General features: G+C 43.2%; 1 protein-coding gene across 2 annotated transcripts in view; it reads left to right on the forward strand.

Moving 5' to 3' along the window:
• LOC147730798 (protein phosphatase 1 regulatory subunit 12B-like) overlaps positions 1 to 19,288 on the forward strand; it is a 654,976-nt gene that overhangs the window by 493,110 nt on the left and 142,578 nt on the right. For both annotated transcript variants that reach the window (XM_086955620.1, XM_086955619.1), the window contains exon 14: positions 10,771 to 10,863. In XM_086955620.1, the coding sequence (XP_086811746.1) occupies positions 10,771 to 10,863 (93 nt within the window). The remainder of the gene's footprint in view (positions 1 to 10,770; positions 10,864 to 19,288) is intronic.

Raw genomic sequence — 19,288 nt, forward strand, 5'->3', positions numbered from 1 at the left:
GCCTGTTCTCCAGTGACTCAGGGACTCCGTCTGCTTTCTTTGACCAATGCACTTCCTTTTTTTGATAAAACGTTGTGACAAAATTATGGAACAGTAGGTATGGTTTGTCCTTTGTTAGCAGTCTAGTTTTTGCTGCCCCAGACGCATAAAATGAGCGCGCTGGCGCGACCACACAACAATTACTTTTTCTAATCGGAGCTGGGTTTTGGATCTTGGGGGAAACGTTTATTTTTAAATCTTGTCACTGAATTTGGTCGCACTGAATGTTTTAACTGAATTTTCTTACCTGTAACTGCTTATCCTAGTGTCTGCAACAGTCCACGTATAGCGCCTGCACGATGGACGGTCCCGGTAAGTTAAAGCGGGCCGCCATTTTTGTTGGCTTCATAGACCCGCATGACACTGACATACTTTTACTAACGGAGACCTGGACAAACAGCTTGTCCGATAGAGACCTCAAGGTGTCAATACGTGAAGGTTATGAGCTTTTTAGGATGGATAGAAAAGTGCAACGGGGAGGAGGAGTTGCTATTGCCCACCCCAACAATATTAAGGCATCATTAACAGGCATCTATCCCCCAATTGGAGGAGGAAGCCATCATGTTCTCCTTCAAAATCAATAATAAGACCGAGTTCAACAGAACTCTCATATATCGGCCACCTGACCCCAGGAATAGATTTGTCTCTTCCATGTAGAGTTTTCTGGAATCCTGTATCGAATTCTCTAATGTTCGAGGCATATGGGCTGCAGATGGTACATTATGAATAGATCGCCATCTGGTGTTGGGCTCGGATGATTGCACTTTGTTTTTCTCTTGGAGAGTCTTTTGTATCCTGGTGACTCCTCCTTTGGTTGGTAGTGCGCATGGGCATCGGCTCCATCCTTAGATTGTTTTTTTCCGCCATCGGGTTCGGATGAGGATTGAGACGCTCCAGATCGACTTCGGAAAGAAGTGACTTATCGGCGCGTATTCCCAATTCGACGGTATTGTTATCGAACGAGTTTCATTTCCATTCCGGCGCGTTTCGACTTCAACATCGAAGAAAAAACATTGATCTACGTCGACGAACAGGAGGCCTTTCGCGACGCAGTCAAGCCCGGAGTCCATGGAAAGGACTCCATTCAAAAAATGTCCAGCGTGTGGTGCTAAGTTCCCACACAAGGACCTACACGAGGTGTGCAACCTCTGCCTATCGCCTGAACACGAATCAAGGGACTGCGAAGCCTGCGCAGCATTCTCCTCCAAGTCGACGATTAGAAATCGTCGAGCTCGAAGACACGAGGTTTCCAGAATGCAGTCAGAGGCGATCCCGGAGCTGTTCAGAGACGAGCAACGTGAGGAAGAAGAGGATCATGAGGATCAGTCGGGGTCGGAAGGGGACGAGTCGGATGTCGAAGAACTCGACGTGCAACAAACCGTGAGTGACGACGTCCCCTTACCAAAAAACCGACCCCGTGTGGTAACGACCCCGCCTTCGAGCCCGGTCAAACCGCAGAAAAAAGTTTCCGACGCCCCGCCTTCAGGCCCGGCAACGAAACCGCAACTGAAACCGAAACACTCGGCCTCCCACCATGTCGGATCCGAGAAGAGGTCGACACCGATTTCGACACCAAAAATCCATGCAAAGGAAAGTTCGGTATCGAAACATTCCATGTCGAAACAGAAACATGATTCGACGTCAAAGACTCACTCGACACCAAGAAAGTCGGAATCGAGCAAACACTCGGTGTCGAAAACACCGGAATCGAGCAAACATTCGGTGCCGAAAACAGACGATTCAAAACGAAAGCACCTTTCGGAACCAAGGCCTTCGGTACCGATACAGGAGCAGCAAACAGATCCCAAACAAAAGATTTTGTTTATTGATCCGCAAACTGGCAAAGTGGTGACAAAGAAGAGGAAGAATGAACAGATAGAAGACAAATCTCTTCCTTCAAAAAAGAGAACAATGGGGAAAGATACAACTCCTCCTATTTCTCCTCAACCCTAAGTCACACCCTCTTCTCCTATTCCTCACACTATGCCAAATATTCCTGCACCTTCTACACCAAGACCATCTACACCTCAGTCTGATGTAGACAGTGATCCAGGGGAGGGAGAACCTCAAGGGGATGATGAAACTATCCCAGATGAGGATGATCCATGGGAAAATTATAACGTGGAGTCAGATGATGACAATGACCCACAGTTATATCCCTCAAAGCCTTCACCACCTGATGACAACACAGGGTTTGTACAGCTCATTAATAGGGCAGCTAAATATCATAAGGTAGATATACATACAGAACCTCAAATAGAGGACTTCCTATTAGAGACGCTACCTAATGCACAAAGAACATCAGGTACTCTACCTATGCTGAATGGTCTTCTCAGTCACACAGAAGAAATATTCAAAGACCCTGTGAGGGCTAGGGTGTTAAACCCAAGAATTGATAAAAAATATAAGGCGGCTCCAAAGGATCCAATATTTATCAAAGGGCAAGTACCTCTGGACTCGCTTGTAGTTTCAAACGCTCGTAAAAGAGCGAACTCATTATCTACAGGAGAGGCTCCTCCACCGGATAAAGAGTCAAAATTAATAGATGCATCAGGCAAGCAAGTAGCATCACAAGCGGCAAATAGCTGGCGGATGGCCAATACACAGGCACTACTTGCACGCTATGACAGGGCACATTATGATGAATTAGAAAAACTCATCACACATCTCCCCAAGGAACATCAGAAAAGGGCAGATCAGTTAATACAGGAAGGGAAAATAATAACTAATACTTCCATTAAGTGCGCCCTAGACGCAGCAGACACTGCAGCAAGATCCATCAACACCAGTGTCATGTTAAGGAGACATGCATGGCTTAGAATCTCAGGATTCAAACAGGAAGTACAAACATCCTTATTGAACCAACCCTTTGACCAAAAAACACTTTTTGGCTCAAGCACAGATGAAACCTTAGAAAAAATGAAAAAAGATACAGAAACGGCTAAGTCAATGGGAGCATTGCAACAGCCAACACAAAGAGGTTCCTTTCGTAGATCCACCTATAGAGGAGGCTCAAAAAATACAGGAACACATCAGCAATCCACCTCTTTCACACCTACATCACCCAGAGGTAATTCAAGAGGTAGTTACAGGGTAACAACAACAAGGGTAGAGGCCGCTGAAATAATAACAACCGCAACGCCTCAACCCCAAAACAGTGACTTCATAGAACTTCCCCCAGATCACATAACACCGGTCGGGGGACGTCTATCACAGTTCCTACCTGTCTGGGAAAACATCACATCAGACAAGTGGGTGAGACAAATTATCCAACATGGTTATTGCCTAGAACTCACAGCTACCCCACCAAACATCCCCCCCAAACAGCGTCCAATGAGTCAAGATCATCTGACATTGTTAAAGGAAGAAGTACTATCACTGCTGCAAAAGCATGCAATAGAGAAGGTTCCAAAACATCAACAAGGGACAGGAGTATACTCTCTATACTTCCTAATCCCCAAAAAAGATGGGTCTCTAAGACCAATCTTAGACCTAAGACCTCTCAATGCATACATAAATTCGGAACATTTCCACATGGTCACGCTCCAACAAGTACTCCCTTTACTGAAGAAAGGGGACTTTCTTTCTACACTGGATCTAAAAGACGCTTACTTTCATATCCCAATTCACAAAGCCCACAGGAAATACCTAAGGTTTGTAGTGGAAGGTCAACATTATCAATTCAAAGTCCTTCCGTTCTGGGTTACAACGGCACCAAGAGTGTTCACAAAATGCCTAGCTGTGGTGGCAGCACACCTAAGAAGACAGCAAATACATGTCTTCCCATACTTGGACGACTGGTTAATAATGGCCAAGTCACAAGAAGAATGTCTTCACAACACACAGAAGACCATTCAATTGCTGCACCACCTGGGGTTCACGGTGAACTACAAAAAATCACACCTACAACCAAACAAGATTCAGCAATACCTAGGGGCTACTATAGACACAGAAAAAGCAATAGCATACCCCAATCTAATCAGGATACAGACAATGGTCGGGTTAATACAAAGATTTCAACCACAGCACTCACTACCAGCACGAGTGTTTATGCAACTGTTAGGCATGATGTCCTCCTGCATACTGCTAATACCACATGCCAGACTACAAATGCGCCCACTACAGGAGTGTCTAGCGACACAGTGGAATCAGGCTCAAGGTCAGATTACAGATCTGGTGTTGGTGGACGACAGTACGCATCGCTCTCTGAAGTGGTGGAACATAACAAACATTTCCAAAGGACGGTCGTTCCTAGAACCGATTCCACAAGTGATAATAACAGCGGACGCATCGCTCTCCGGATGGGGAGCGCATATGGACAAATACACATTGCAGGGGAAGTGGAGTGTGCAGCAAAAGAAACTGCACATCAACTACTTGGAACTATTAGCGGTATTTCTAGCACTAAAAGCTTTCCAAATGCAAATAACGAACAAGGCAGTCCTAATCAGAACAGACAACATGACTGCAATGTATTATATTCAAAAACAGGGGGGGACACACTCTCTCCAACTATCCAAACTAGCACAGGACATTTGGAGATGGGCCATTCCTCAAAAGATCTATCTGCTAGCAGAACACCTACCAGGAGTTCAAAACCAGATAGCAGACATACTAAGCAGGCAGTCAGAACAAGTACACGAATGGGAACTGCACGACCAAATACTGCAACCATTCTTCCAAAGATGGGGGCAACCAGAGATAGATCTGTTTGCCAATCATCTGAACGCAAAATGCCAAAACTTCGCATCCAGGTACCCACATCAACGGTCCCATGGCAATGCGCACTATGGATCAATTGGTCCAACAGATTTGCTTACGCTTTTCCCCCTCTCCCACTAATTCCGTTAGTGGTTCGGAAACTGCAGCAGCACTCAATGACAATGATACTAGTGGCACCAACGTGGGCAAGACAGCCGTGGTTCACCACGCTACTACAACTATCACAGGTGCCACATCAAAAGCTAAAATTATTACCCATGCACCTTACACAGAACCATGGAGAAATAATGCACCCAGATCCCAAACAATTGAACCTAGCGATCTGGCTCCTGAGGTCATAGAGTTTGGGTATTTAGATTTGCCACCAGAATGCATGGAAATCATTAAACAAGCAAGACGTCCTACCACCAGAGCATGCTATGGAGCAAAGTGGAAGAGGTTTGCTATACACTGTAACAGTAAGCACATCAACCCTCTGGACGCATCCACTAAACAGATCATTTGCTATTTACTACACTTGCAGCAATGTAACTTAGCATACACCTCTATCAGGGTTCATCTCGCAGCTATAGCGGCGTACCTACAAAACAGGCAACATCTTTCCCTGTTTAAAGTACCAGCAATTAAAGCTTTCATGGAGGGACTCAAAAGAGTCATTCCACCAAGACGACCACCTTCCCCAGTCTGGAATCTCAACATAGTACTTACCAGACTAATGGGGCCACCATTTGAACCTATGCATAGGGGTGAAATACAATTCCTCACATGGAAGGTGGCCTTCCTCATAGCTATAACGTCACTTAGAAGAGTAAGTGAGCTGCAGGCTTTTACGATTCAAGAACCATTCATGCAGTTACACCAAAATAAAGTGGTTCTTAGAACAAATCCAAAATTCCTACCAAAGGTAATTTCGGCATTCCACATCAATCAGTCAGTGGAATTACCGGTTTTCTTTCCAAAACCACAGACGGTAGCGGAAAGAGCCCTACATACATTAGATGTCAAAAGGGCAATATTGTACTATATAGAAAGAACACAAACTTTCAGAAAGACAAAACAGCTATTTGTTGCGTTTTCTCCTACACATAAGGGCAATCCCATCTCTAAAGCGGGCATTGCCAGATGGATTGTAAAATGTACTCAAATATGCTACTTAAAAGCAAAGAGAACATTAACTGTTCCTCCTAGAGCTCACTCTACACGTAAACTAGGAGCATCTATGGCATTTTTAGGAAACATTCCACTAGATGACATATGTAAAGCAGCTACCTGGGTTACACCGCACACCTTCACAAAGCACTATTGTGTAGATGTGCACACAACACAACAAGCTAGAGTGGGACAAGCTGTATTAAAGACTTTATTTCAGACAGTTGCAACAGACACGGGCGACCACCGCTAGGGAGAGAACTGCTATATAGTCTATTCATAATGTACCATCTGCAGCCCATATGCCTCGAACGGAATATGCTACTTACCAGTATGCATCTGTTCTTGGCATAGAGGGCTGCAGAGTGGTACATGCCCTCCCAGCCTCCCCGGAAACCTGTGTCTGTTCCAACACTATCTTATTTAGATACACTTACATGAGCATTCCTATCTGTATTCTATCATACTACTCCATCTAACCCTACTATGGCAAAACAATCTAAGGATGGAGCCGATGCCCATGCGCACTACCAACCAAAGGAGGAGTCACCAGGATACAAAAGACTCTCCAAGAGAAAAACAAAGTGCAATCATCCGAGCCCAACACCAGATGGCGATCTATTCATAATGTACCACTCTGCAGCCCTCTATGCCAAGAACAGATGCATACTGGTAAGTAGCATATTCCTTCACATTAGTGGGGGAATTTTAACTTCCACTTGTAATCTATGGTAAGCAGAGACACAATTAACCTAATTGACTGCTTAAAGAGCTTTGACTTAAACCAAATAGTTACCGAGCCAACACACATCGGCAATCAGACTCTGGATGGTGTCTTCACTAATCATGCATTGATCTCCTTCCGTAAAGCTTTGCCTGTGACCTGGACAGACCACAGTGCTGTATCGTTTGAGTTAACCATTCCAGGAGACGTTTCTAAAATACACAGTAACAACACCTCAATTACAAGTAACCTTTGGCATAAGATAAACACTCTAGAGTTAGACCAAGCCTTATCTCTAACCACACCCTATCTAAGTACTGCGCCAACCTCTGCAGCATATCAACTTTGATAGCTGGATCAAGTCAGCGGCTAACAAGCCGGTGTACGTTTGACCTGAAAGTATTAAAAAGAAATTGTAGGGCTGAAGAACGAACCTGGAGAAAAGATTTCTCGCTAGAGAAAAAGATCATTACAGAAAAGCTATTGAAAACTACATAAAAGCTGTCTTCACAGCAAAATCCTGCTTTTTGACCTATAAAATTAACTCGCCAAAAAACTCAGCCAGTGAACTTTTTAAAACAGTCACAACCCTATCCAAATTAGACGAGAGCCAGTAGCACACCCCCAACGCTGATATCTGAGATAAATTAGCTGACTTCTTCCTCAGCCACGTAAAAAGTGTCTTTGACAAATATTCTAGCCATCAAATTGTAGATAGCCTAGACGTAACAGATGGTCTAGAAAATGGGGAAGTAACTTTGTAGGCTCAACTTAGCTGTTTTAGCCGCCTAATGGCCAAGAGAGTGTAGAAACGTATTCTGTCTACCAAATCAGGATCCCCATTGGACCCCTGTCCGGCTTTGGTTCTCCATTTAGCACCTAACACCATTGAGGGCCACTTAGCACCTCTCTTAAATAACATTTTAAACGCTAGATCTTTCCCAAATATTTGGAAAGAATCTCTAGTACAGCCCATCCTGAAAAAACCTTCTCAGGATCTCACCCAGATCAAATATTACGAGCCAATTTCTTGCCTGCCGTTTCCTTCTAAAATTCTGGAAAAAGCGCTTAATGAAGATCTGCAGGATTTACTGGGGGCAAATGACAAAATGCACCCTGAACAACATGGATTTCGACCTCTACACAGTACGCAGTCGGCCCTCATTTTAGCCACCGGGGAGATCCGCTTCCAGTTGATGGAGGAGGGAAGGCAATACTGATCTTGTTGGACCTCTCAGAGGCATTTGGCACAGTAAACCATCAAGTTCTCATTCGGCATGTAGCCGAAATGGGCATCACAGGTACAGTCTCCAAGATACTTGAATCATTCTTAACAAACAGAGAACAAACTGTCCCAATGAGTGGGCCCACTTCACATCTGTATGACCTGCCATGTGGGGTGCCCCGGGGATCTTCACTGTCCCAAACCCTGTTCAATGCCTATATAACCCCTCTCGCTAAACTCATCCACTGCCACAGTTTCACCTCTTTGTTATGCGGATTACACACAAATAGTGGTGTCTCTATCAAACCCATCCAAAAATGTTTAACAATTGTATGGTCCATATAATAAATTGAATGTGTGATAACTGTTTGAAATTGAACACCGGAAAAACCAAGGTGCTACTCTTTGGAAAAAACACTGCCCTCTGGAATACAGCCTGGTGGCCTAAAGGGGCAGGATCCTGCCCTTCCCATGTAAAAAAAGGTAAAATGACTAGGCGTCCTTCTTGACAATCAATTATCCTTATCAAATCAGGTCAATTTTATTACATCTTCCTGTTATCACCCCCTGAAGATTATAAGAAATATCCTTCCGTTTATCCCGATGGATCGAAGGAAAACGGTGATCGTGACCCATGTGCTATCAAGGATGGATTACTGTAATGCCCTTTACTTAGGTGCAAATAAAGGAACAATACTTAAACTACAATCACTTCAAAATACGGCAGCACAGTTGTTACCTAAACTACCCACATTTAACTCAGTGTCCAAAGGGATCCGAGAGCTGCACTGGCTGCCTGTCCAGGCAAGGGTACAGTTTAAGTCTTTGTGCACAGTCTACAAGACCCTCTACGGGATATGACCTGTGTATTTCATTAATGGAATTAGATGGCACATTGCTCAACGCAGTCTCAGATAATCGACTGCCTCGTTGTTAGCGATCCCAAGGATGGCAACCGTAAAGTGGGGTGAAAGACTTTTCTTCCACCTGGCCCCTAAACTCTGGAATACTCTGCCTTTCAACCTGAGATGCCAAACAGACAACTGTTTAGAAAGGCGCTCAAAAATTGGTTGTTTGCACCCAACTCCTAATTTCAACGTACCCCCTCTGTTTAGGATATGACCGCTCTAGCGCTAAGACGCCTTGGCATACATGCACTTCATAACACCCCTATTTAATTTCATTTCCTCTGAACTCCCATATCATTGAAGGTTGTGGAATATGTCAGGATAAGATATATGGTTGGAAGATGGACAAGGAGGGAGCGTTGGTGTTGAGGCACTTTTCATGCCAGCATTGAGTCAGTCAACACGAACAGCAACATTGTCACCAAGACCTACTGTGTTTCAATGCCCTCATTTTCGTTATATAAGGAAGATGATGTCACTATCTCAACATTATAACCGCATGCAAGCCTTATTCCTTTGCTGGACAACATAGAGCAACATAATTACGCTTTACAGAGACTACAGTACATTAAAAATGTCACACCTAATTTTGGAATTACCTCCTTGGTTTCAGAGGTGAGTAATACATTCCTCCAGTGGAAGTATGTCAACTATTAAATAGACATTGCAGCATATATAGGCACACAGATGTTCTATGATGCCACACTATTCCTAGTCCACCTCACATCAGGCTAAGATTCAGAGTCCGGTTGGGAACTGTATTCCTCCTTAGTGACCAGTGGAGTCCAAGCCAAGGTATTTCCTGTAAAAAATACCAAAATGTTTCACAGTATCACCACCGAGGCTGCCAGGTATACCACAAACCACAAAGCCACCAGAGTCTGCCTAGCTCTGCCCTCACCTCTTGACATTTTGCTGGACAGGCAGAGGTATATCATTTCATCTTTTGACACTGGTGTCTGGTAGCAATATCTTATCCCCCTATAACGCTTGGTGCAGAATGCATAGCTTTTAATAAATGAAGAAGCATTTGAGAATGTTGTCAGAGGAACAAAACATTCAGTCCCGCTAGTTCTCTGTTAAATGGAATTGTCACAATCAGGAATATTTTCCTATTGTAGGTGAGAGAAGGTCAGGTTGTTGGTGTTTCAAATCTGTCCTCCTTTCTGACAGGTACATTGGAAGGTTGTTATACTACTAGGAAACCTGCTTTCATGTTCCAGTACAAGGAAGCATATTACATGTTTTACTTGTCAGTATTGATGGTATTCTGTGTTCAGGAATCCAGGCAATATATTATTTTCGGCGCTGAAATGATTCACCTGCAGTAATTTATCATGATCCAATAATTACTTCCCATGAGTTGCTGACCGCCTTACTTTGATAATCAAAATGATGGTTCCGTTTTTTATATTTGTTCCACGCTTGGCTTTCCTGCTGATTTACCGCTGTAGATTTTATAAGCTTGAAAGTACTGTTATAGTTACCTGGTGACAGGGAACATTTGAGTGTGGATTTAATCTGAACCTTTCTTTGTGTTGTCCGGACTACAATGTGCTGTGCTTTTCAGGCAGTTTCATACTTTTTATTTGCTGCTGATTTTCACCTTCCTTTCTTGACGTATATGGTTCCTTCTCCCTTTTATTTACTTCTTTTTGTCAGATCTTTTATAATGCCTCTCATATTGCCTGCTGTATCTGATCTATGTCTGCCTTCTCACCATTGTTTCCTGCTGCTGTTTAGCTTTTGTTACCACTTCTTCACTCATTTAATATTGCATCTTCTCAATTTTGATCTCTGCTGCTTCTCAACTTTATCATGTGTTTTCATCTTTATTCCATGGAACTTTTCAGCATTGTACCCTGTGACTCCTCACCATTGTTCATTCCAGTTTTCTCCTCTGCGGGTTCTCACTATCGATCTCCGCTGCCCCTAGCTTTTATTGTGCGCTTCCTCTGTCTTTGGCTTCTCCTGGTTCTCACTGTAGTGTTGTCCTTTCATAGTGTGAGTGGGAGATTTCAATCCACAGAAGACAATAAGAAGAAGGATGCTGAGTCAACAACTTTGACCAACCCAGAGACCAAAGAGAGACGCAGGTGAGAAGTCTGACGGCCACAATGAGAGAGCCTGATGTTATATTTGTAGACATTTGAGTGAGCTATCATCTCCAATAGGTTTGTGTAAGATGTCTTCACAGGGCTTCTCTACATTTGTGCTTCAGAACACTCCATTTTCTTGGATGTAAGCCTGTATTGAGTAGGAAAGGACACTCTCCAACTCTACCCACTATTTAATGTTAGAAGAAATGCTTTTATCTTGAATTTTTGATCTGTGGTGTTTAGCCATGTATCTATTGTCTTAAACCTCAGTCATATATGCGTCTGTGTACAGCCTCTGAACACGGAAGCTACACGTAGTAAGTCTGTTGAGGTTGTCGCATTCTGTTTCTTTGACTGGATAACTCTATCAGTCCTAAAATCTCAGACTCTGCTTCCTGTGTTGGTTGGTAAAGAGGGCCCTTAATATGTGATTAAGATAGATGTGATTAAGATAGACCATTTTTTATAAGTTTACTGTTAAAGTGAGCCTTGTAAGTGAGAGATCCCAAATTTTGTTTACGATTTTGAAGGATCAGACAAGTGTTTCTGGTTTACAACAACTCAGGTTTGCTTAATTATGAGATGAAGGAAAAGGGATTGTTGGAGTTCTTTGGTACAGATCATATGTTAACTGGTGAAATGGGCCACAGAAGAAGAGGGGATTTCAGCCACTGTTCACTATGTTTGTTTACACAGCTCCAGAGATCATTTAGAATTATGTGTGATTTACTACATGCTTTACTCTCTGCTTATGGCAGTTGCAAGTACCATAATTTTTAGATCATTTATATCCTTCCTGGATGAATTATTTAAGCAAGAAAATGTACCTTGTATTCCAATTTTTCTTTATAGCAAGTAATTGAAATAGATTGAAGAATTCCCTTTAATCACAAAGAGCTCACTCATATCAGGCAGCCACAACAATGAAGCCTATCTATGTATTATGTGGCTTCAAATGCTATAAATAGGACTATATCTGCGGAAAATACATACACTTGCGCATCCAGGTACACTCCACGACATCAACGATCACATGAGATTACATCTTCAAAGGTAACTTACATTAAATATAAGTTAAGGATTTAATATTACTATTAGGGTAGGAGCAACTTACATTTAAACAACACTCACTAGCGAAGCCAGTACACCTGGATTTAAAGTACTAATGCATGTAAGGCATGCTCAAGTGTGTATTTATCCGTGCTTTGGCTGTGAAGGGTCAACAGTGGGAAACGCGGGTGATGTTAAATAGTCCCTCATGAGATGAGTGCATGAGGTCTCATGCTATTCGCTTAAAGAGGCTGATTAAGATAAGCCAGTGGTTAATAGGGTAGGACCTAAGGCTCACTGTGTGTGTATTGCAAGTGGTAGTTCTGTTTAGAGAGCCCTTCTGCCAATCCCAGATCTGCAAAGAGGATTTGGTGGCCTGTCCTCCTCCTGAGACAGACCATATGATGATAATGATATCCCATCATGCCTCATAGGTGACAGTTCATTTAATTTTTCCGGCTCCTGGGGCACTGAGCTGTGTCTTTTTTGGCAAAAATCTTCTGGAAATCTTTCGAAACCTTGCATCTAGAGTTTTCACTCTATATCTTTTGTCATTTAAAAAAGCTTGATACTTTCTTTTGACAGAAATTTTTCATTGTTTTCTGTCAAAAATGCCTTCAGTTCTTGCGAAGTGTACTTCCTGTTGGAAAAAGAAGCCACAATCAGAACCCCACTGGCTCTGTTTTATGTGCTTTCCAGAAGAGCACATCTCTGACTCCTGTACTCATTGTCAGTCTTTCTTGAGGAGACCTCTGAAGGACAGGCAGAAAATCATATTATATGGAATGCAGCAAAGCAAGGAAGAACATGCTACCAGAACTACTTGAAGCCATGGAGAAGGTCTAGCTCCACTAGAACATCTTATTCCAGCTCCAAGGACTACCCTGGAGGCAGAGCCAAGGAGAAGAGAACCCAGAGGAAGACACATTGCTCCAGTTCGACATTGAGGAGCATGGATTTGAAGACCAGGCATATACCTATTTGCTCACCATCCTCAGTAACGACTACAACACACTCGTGGTCCCCATCGAGACCACCTTCATCAACGGTAAGACCATCTCCATTGACGGTAAATCCACCTCCGTCGACTTTGAAACAACCTCCGTCGACGACTAGTCTCACCACGTTATCGTCCAGACTAGCTCCATTAATGGCTACCGCATCTCAACACTGAAGCTAATTTTATCGACTTCAAGACCTTGAACTTTGGCATTAAAGCCATCACAGTCTTCAAAAGAGACATCTAGGGCAAAATCTTTGTCCCCATCTATTCATCGATCTTCTAGATGCTCCCAAGAGTCTCATACAGAGAGACCTGCCACACCAGGTTCCGATTACTCCCAAACGTATTCCCCATCACAGTCGTGATATAGTGATTTCTGGTATAGCTTTAATACAGGGAGTCACACCACCCAATGTTTATCCAGGTTCAGTAACATTACCTAGGTTGTCACCTGGAATACCTCTAGTCTCTCCTTCTGTCCTGTAAGAACCAGAAGAAAGTTCACTTTTGTCTCCCAAGAAGATCCAGGGAAAGACTCTAGTTATCCTACCCGAGATCAAGAAGATCTAAGACATGCAATCACAATAATGATGCAGAACACAATCCCCTTCATGGACTACGACCTCAAGGTCTTCCATTGGAGATCGTTCACCGAATCTTTCTAACACCTCTCCACCAAAGGTTTCATCAATTGAAGACTTGACAACTTTTAATGAGGTGCTTGTTAGAGGTGCAATAAAACTGAACAAGCCTATGCCAGCTCCCACTGCGTATCTCATCTTTGAGACCCTACATCAAAGAACATCATCAAGACCTCTTGTCCCTCTGATCCAGTGTCTTCTTGAACCTGCTGTGCAGTTGTGCCTGACACCTGCATCTATAAAAACTGCTCCATCCAAGCTCTTGAAAAAGTACAAGCTTCCTGACAGTTCCTTTCTTTCTGAGGGCAGATTCACCACCAGATTTGGTCATTGTGGCTATAGCAGAAAAAGTCACACACAGTAGCACAAACGTATTCCTTAACACCAGATAAGGAGATCAAAAGACTAGACTCTCTGGGAAGAAAAATGTGTGGACCCTCCGCTTCTACAATCAAAGCATCCTGTGCCAACGCCCTATTAGAAAGATATGATAGATCGCTTTGCGACTCTGTTTAAAAATTTACAGACATACTTCCTAAAGAAGACAGGCAAGACTTTGAGGAGGTCATTAACAAAGGAATACTGGTAAATCGGATCCTTTATTCAGCTGCTGACATTTCAGTATTATCTGCCTAGGGTTATGACCATGGTATTTGTACTAAAAGGTCTACATGGCTTAGACTAACAAGTCTAAAATCAGAAACACAATCTAGAATACTTGACCTGCCATTCTCAGGAAATACATTGTTCGGATCTCAAGCCGACGATGACATGTAATGAATGAAGACAGACCTAAACACCTTACAAGATGTGGGCCTGGAAAAGAAAAAAATTATTTAGAAAAAGATACAGGCCTTATGACAGGTGCTACTATTGCCAGAGGATTCATACCACTCACTGGTCACACCACCAGCAGCAACACCAGCAGAGACAGGCATACCATTATTGCAGATCCTCTAGAGCATGGGTCTTCAAACTGTGGGCGCGCCCCACCTGGGGGGGGGGCGCAGCATCCCCTAAGGGGGGCGCGCACTCCACCCCACCACTTAACCTTCCATTGTTCCTTCCAGGCCCATTAATTAGGCTTCGTGTGTCGAAGCCCGGGCTGTTGCTGCAGCTCGAGCTGCTGGAGGCTCGTCTGGGCAGTGCCTGGAGTCTTATCTCCGGCACGCCCGAGTTTTTCACTGGTCTTTAAAGACCATGTGCAAGAAATTTATATCGTGGGCCTCCCCTGGGGCATAATTCCGGTCTCCCTGGTTATAGCTCTCAAATTAATATAATCATGTTAAACGAAAGACAGCAGCGTTTAATAACAAGACAATTGTAACTTTGCAATAATATAATTTCATTTGGGGAAGAGTGCAGTAGTTGTTAATAACGGGATTGTTTATTTTCATTCAAGAGTTACCTGCGCCATAAGTTCATATTTTTGATTTTCTCAAGGGCTGCATGTGCTGTTACTAGTCACATTACTGAAATGTTGCGGATATAAACGGTCGCTGCAGCTGCTGGAGAGTAAAATATTCCCTTTGGCACCCGATGCAAATTTCATCCCGCTCCGAATTTAGTAGGATCCTTGCACCGTCTGTCAAATGCAGCCAATGCGGTCATTCGATTTTCGTTTGCTTCAAAAACTATTTCAAATCGTACAAACGTTAAGGTCACACCAAAAGAACTAGCATCATCTAAAATAAAACACCTGACCCTAGACAGTATCTTTTTATGTAGTATTTTTTGTTCGGTCTTTTGTTTGACCTTTACTACTGTTTCGATGTCACAGGTAAAGGGGCAGGACTACTTGTTTAGCGCTTTACCCAGGCTCCATTACCTCAGCGAATGGACTTGACCCAGCTTCAGAGCTGAGGTGAGCCTGGTGCTTCCTTAAATGAACTTAAATGAACTCTGAACATTCGTGTCCATATTTCACCCATGTTCCTATGTGTAGCCAGCTATACACCTTGTGTAATTGACCTTCCAAGCACGAGTTGAGTACTGCTAAACTCGATCAATTTTTTTGTGGTGGGTTACATATATCCCCCACTCAAATTACTTTCATATTTCACTATACTAATTCACCACTAAACCTTTATGGGTTTCCGGAGTAGCGTACTAATTGCCCAAAAAGCGCGTTGAGCCTCGTCAGGGGTATTAAGCGCTATATAAATGCAATTACAATATTTACATACCTTTTGTAAACTGGTTACAGAGGCTGTTTGTTTTCTGGTTCGAGTACCCCATGGGCCCCCACTATGCCTATTTCTTCCATTTGGATTTAACTTTTTACTACCTTTGTGAGAGAATGTATTTCATTAAAAGAAATATATACAGTAGGGTTACAAAACGAAAAATTCCAGCCATGTGTTGTTTAAAGAGCCTGCAAAAATAAATAGGGTTATAAATAAAATTGTTTGTATACATTTGCAATATGACTTTTCAATCTTTTTTTTCTTTATCAGTCATAGATCATTCAGGCAGCCCTAGAACACAATTAAAAATGCTTTTTGTTCAAAGCTTGCACAGATAAGTGCTGAAAATAGACTTTAGGAGACTGCTTATTTTTGTACCGACTGGGCCATCAATATAATGTGCTGGCAACCCTAATCACAAGACTGGAAGTTTGTTTCAGGATGAGCACAATATTTATTTCCTTCTCCCTTAATCCCTGGACACTGAATAATGCCATAAAAGCAATAGTGTAACTTGTATCTGAAACCCTATGCCAGCCCTCAATAACATGCTGATTAACTTCAGCTGTGTCTGGGAATGCAACTTGCATTCAGACAACTCACTCCTCATTCTCGCCCTTCACTTTCACACTCACCCTGCACTCACAGGGATCACAGTGTACTCACACTGATCATCATGCACTCACACCACCCACTCACCATGCACTCAGTGACCACACTGCACTTATGCCACTGACCATGAACTCACATCGTTCTCCCTCCACTTGCCCTGCAGTCACATGAACACACCGCTCACTCTGCACTCACACTGATCACCCTGCACACACAGCGATCACTCTGCACTCACAATGCTCTTGCGCTGTTCAACCTGTACCTCACCCTGCAGTCACATGAGCACACTACTCACCCTGCTCATGTGATACTTCACTCACCTGTTCCCCTCACTGCTCAATCTGCAATCTCACTCAAACAAGCCCATCACTAACCATACATTCATTTGTCCCACTCTGCACTTACATCTGCACCCAAATTCATTTGGTCACCTCACTCACCCTGCAGTCACTCCTCTCACCCTACTCTCACACTGTCGCATCATTCACCCTGCACTCACATGGGCACTCCTGTTACCCACACAGCGCAGAGGGCTAATGTGCCTGCTACAAAGAACGTGTAGATCACTGAACTGAGTGCTAGTGAACTACGGTATCCCTATAAAAAAGTGAAATGTTGGTCAGAAAGGGGCTATAGAGAGATGAGGTGCATTGTTGACGAGTGGTAGTGAGGGAATTCATGGAGAAAGAGGAAATGGGAAAGGGGCGCTCCAAAAGACTCTTGCACCGGGGGCGACCAGTGTTAGGCCCCCCTACCCCGAAGTTCGGGTCTAGTTGAACCCCTGGTTGCTTCCCACGTCAAAAGTACTTTTGTTGCCTGTTTTTCAACCCCCGCTCTCAAGTTAGGGCTCTCTGATTGGAATAGTCATTCAGAACTGCCAATCAGCATGTAGTTCCTGCAGCAGAGCACTGCTTTGACGTCCGCACTGACCTTCCTCCAATGAACGGAACAGCAGGAGAGATGCCAGGGAGTGCCTCAAATTTTGTATACATAAATTTGCAAAATACTTCAACTTTGCTAATGAAACAACACATCTTCACTATTGCCTTTTGCCTCATGGTTGCTGAATTTGACATCTGGTTGGTGACGCTTGCCTTGCTCTTGAATCCTTCCCCCTCAGGGTTATCCTGGTTTGTACCCTGGCAGCTACTGCATTTTACTGCAAGGAATTGTATATTTCCTGAAGATTTCATTCTCTGGGAGTGAAGAGCTTTCTGTTTTAAAGCTTCGCTCCCTTCGCTTTGTCCTACTACTAGTGGTAACGTTGGAGGCTTCAAGGAGGAGCGGATTTGGAGATAATGCCATAGTTGCTGACTTTGGTTCTGGGGATCCAGGTTTGAGTCTTGGCATTGGCTCAACCCCATGTGATCCTGGGCAAAATCACTTAATATCGCTGTGCTTACAAAAAATTCATGTGTGCTTGTGTAATGTAAAAGATGCTCCTGAAAGGCGCTCTAATACCTTTGGGTCATGTTCGCACTATATAAAACAGCAACAAATATAATACAAACTTTTGTGAGCACTCCCGTTTCCGGGTACTGCTCAAGACTGGAAGTGGAGCACAACCTAAGGATGGCAGAAGCAAGAATCCATCCACACATTGACTGTCTCTGTGGAGAAAAATAGGCACACCCCTTACCTGTGTTTTGGGAATGTTTTTACTAATCTATCCTAAATGTTGTGTTTTATGTGAAAAATAAAGCACCAATGTAATTTTATTGAGCTCTGCAGGAGGGAATGGCCATCAATGATGCAGAGTACCAGTTTCCAGAACTTTTTTGTCAGGTGGTGAGGTGGTGGTGGTGGGGGGGCTCGACGTGTACAAAGGTTTAGATGGGGGGGGCTCAGCTGACAAAAGTTTGAAGACCTCTGCGTCTTGAGGAAAAGGAGGCCAGCATCAACAATCTGAAGTGTGAAAAAAAGCCTTCTAAGTAACGAGTCACATCTTCCCCAGATCCGTCAGTCACTCCGGTGGGAGGAAGTATTGCAAAATATTTTCCAGAGTGACTACTAACTACCGACAGCTGGGTACTTAATATTGTTCAGAATGGTTATTTTCTGTTGCATATCTCCTTCTCCAACCTAAGCATGGTCATATCAACAAGATCTGTTAAAGAAGAAGGTGAACATTTTAGTACTGAAATATACAGTAGAGGAGCTTCCTTCATATCAAAAGGGACTGGGTACGTTTTGTTTGGAAAGGAAGGACCAAAACAGGAATTCAGACCCATTCTCAACCTCAGGATTCTAAATAAGAACATAAGAAAAATGCATACTACTCACATTGCACCAAATATACCCTGAACTACGTCAAGAGAACTGGATGCATGCAATAGATCTTCGAGATGCCTACTTCCATATTCCGATCATAAAAAAGTGTTGAAAGTTTTTAAGGTTTACAGTATTTTCAGGATGAAGTCCTACCCCAGAACATTTGCAAAATGTATGGCTGTCATTGGAGCTCATTGGAGAAAACCTACAATATTAGTGTATCCCAACCTAGACGACTGGCTTAAAAAAAGGAAGATCCTTAGCAGAAATACTGAGCCATTTTAAAACATGTTTTCACAATTCATGTAAACCTAGAAAAATCAGCGACCTCCCCGGTTGAAAACATTAATTGTCTGGGATCTGTAATAGATATGCAGTCCTCAAAAGCATATCCTTCAGAGGAGAGACTTAGCAATCCAATTAAAGTGTGAAGCTTTATTGCAAACCCCTCACCCAACAGCGCAGCAGATTTCAACTCTGTTGGTATCAATGACCTCTTGCATTTTTCTAGTTCCTTATGGCAGACTCCATATGATCCCTTTACAACAGTGTCTGGAAGACTAGTGGAACCAGATCTTGGACAGTTGGGAGAAGAAACTGACTCTTAACAGAATCAGCCATCCAATCACTCCCATTGTGGACCAAATTGGAAAATCTTA

The sequence above is a fragment of the Lissotriton vulgaris genome, chromosome 2_1 (genome assembly GCF_964263255.1).
Source record: "Lissotriton vulgaris chromosome 2_1, aLisVul1.2, whole genome shotgun sequence".
Taxonomy (NCBI): Eukaryota; Metazoa; Chordata; class Amphibia; order Caudata; family Salamandridae; genus Lissotriton; species Lissotriton vulgaris.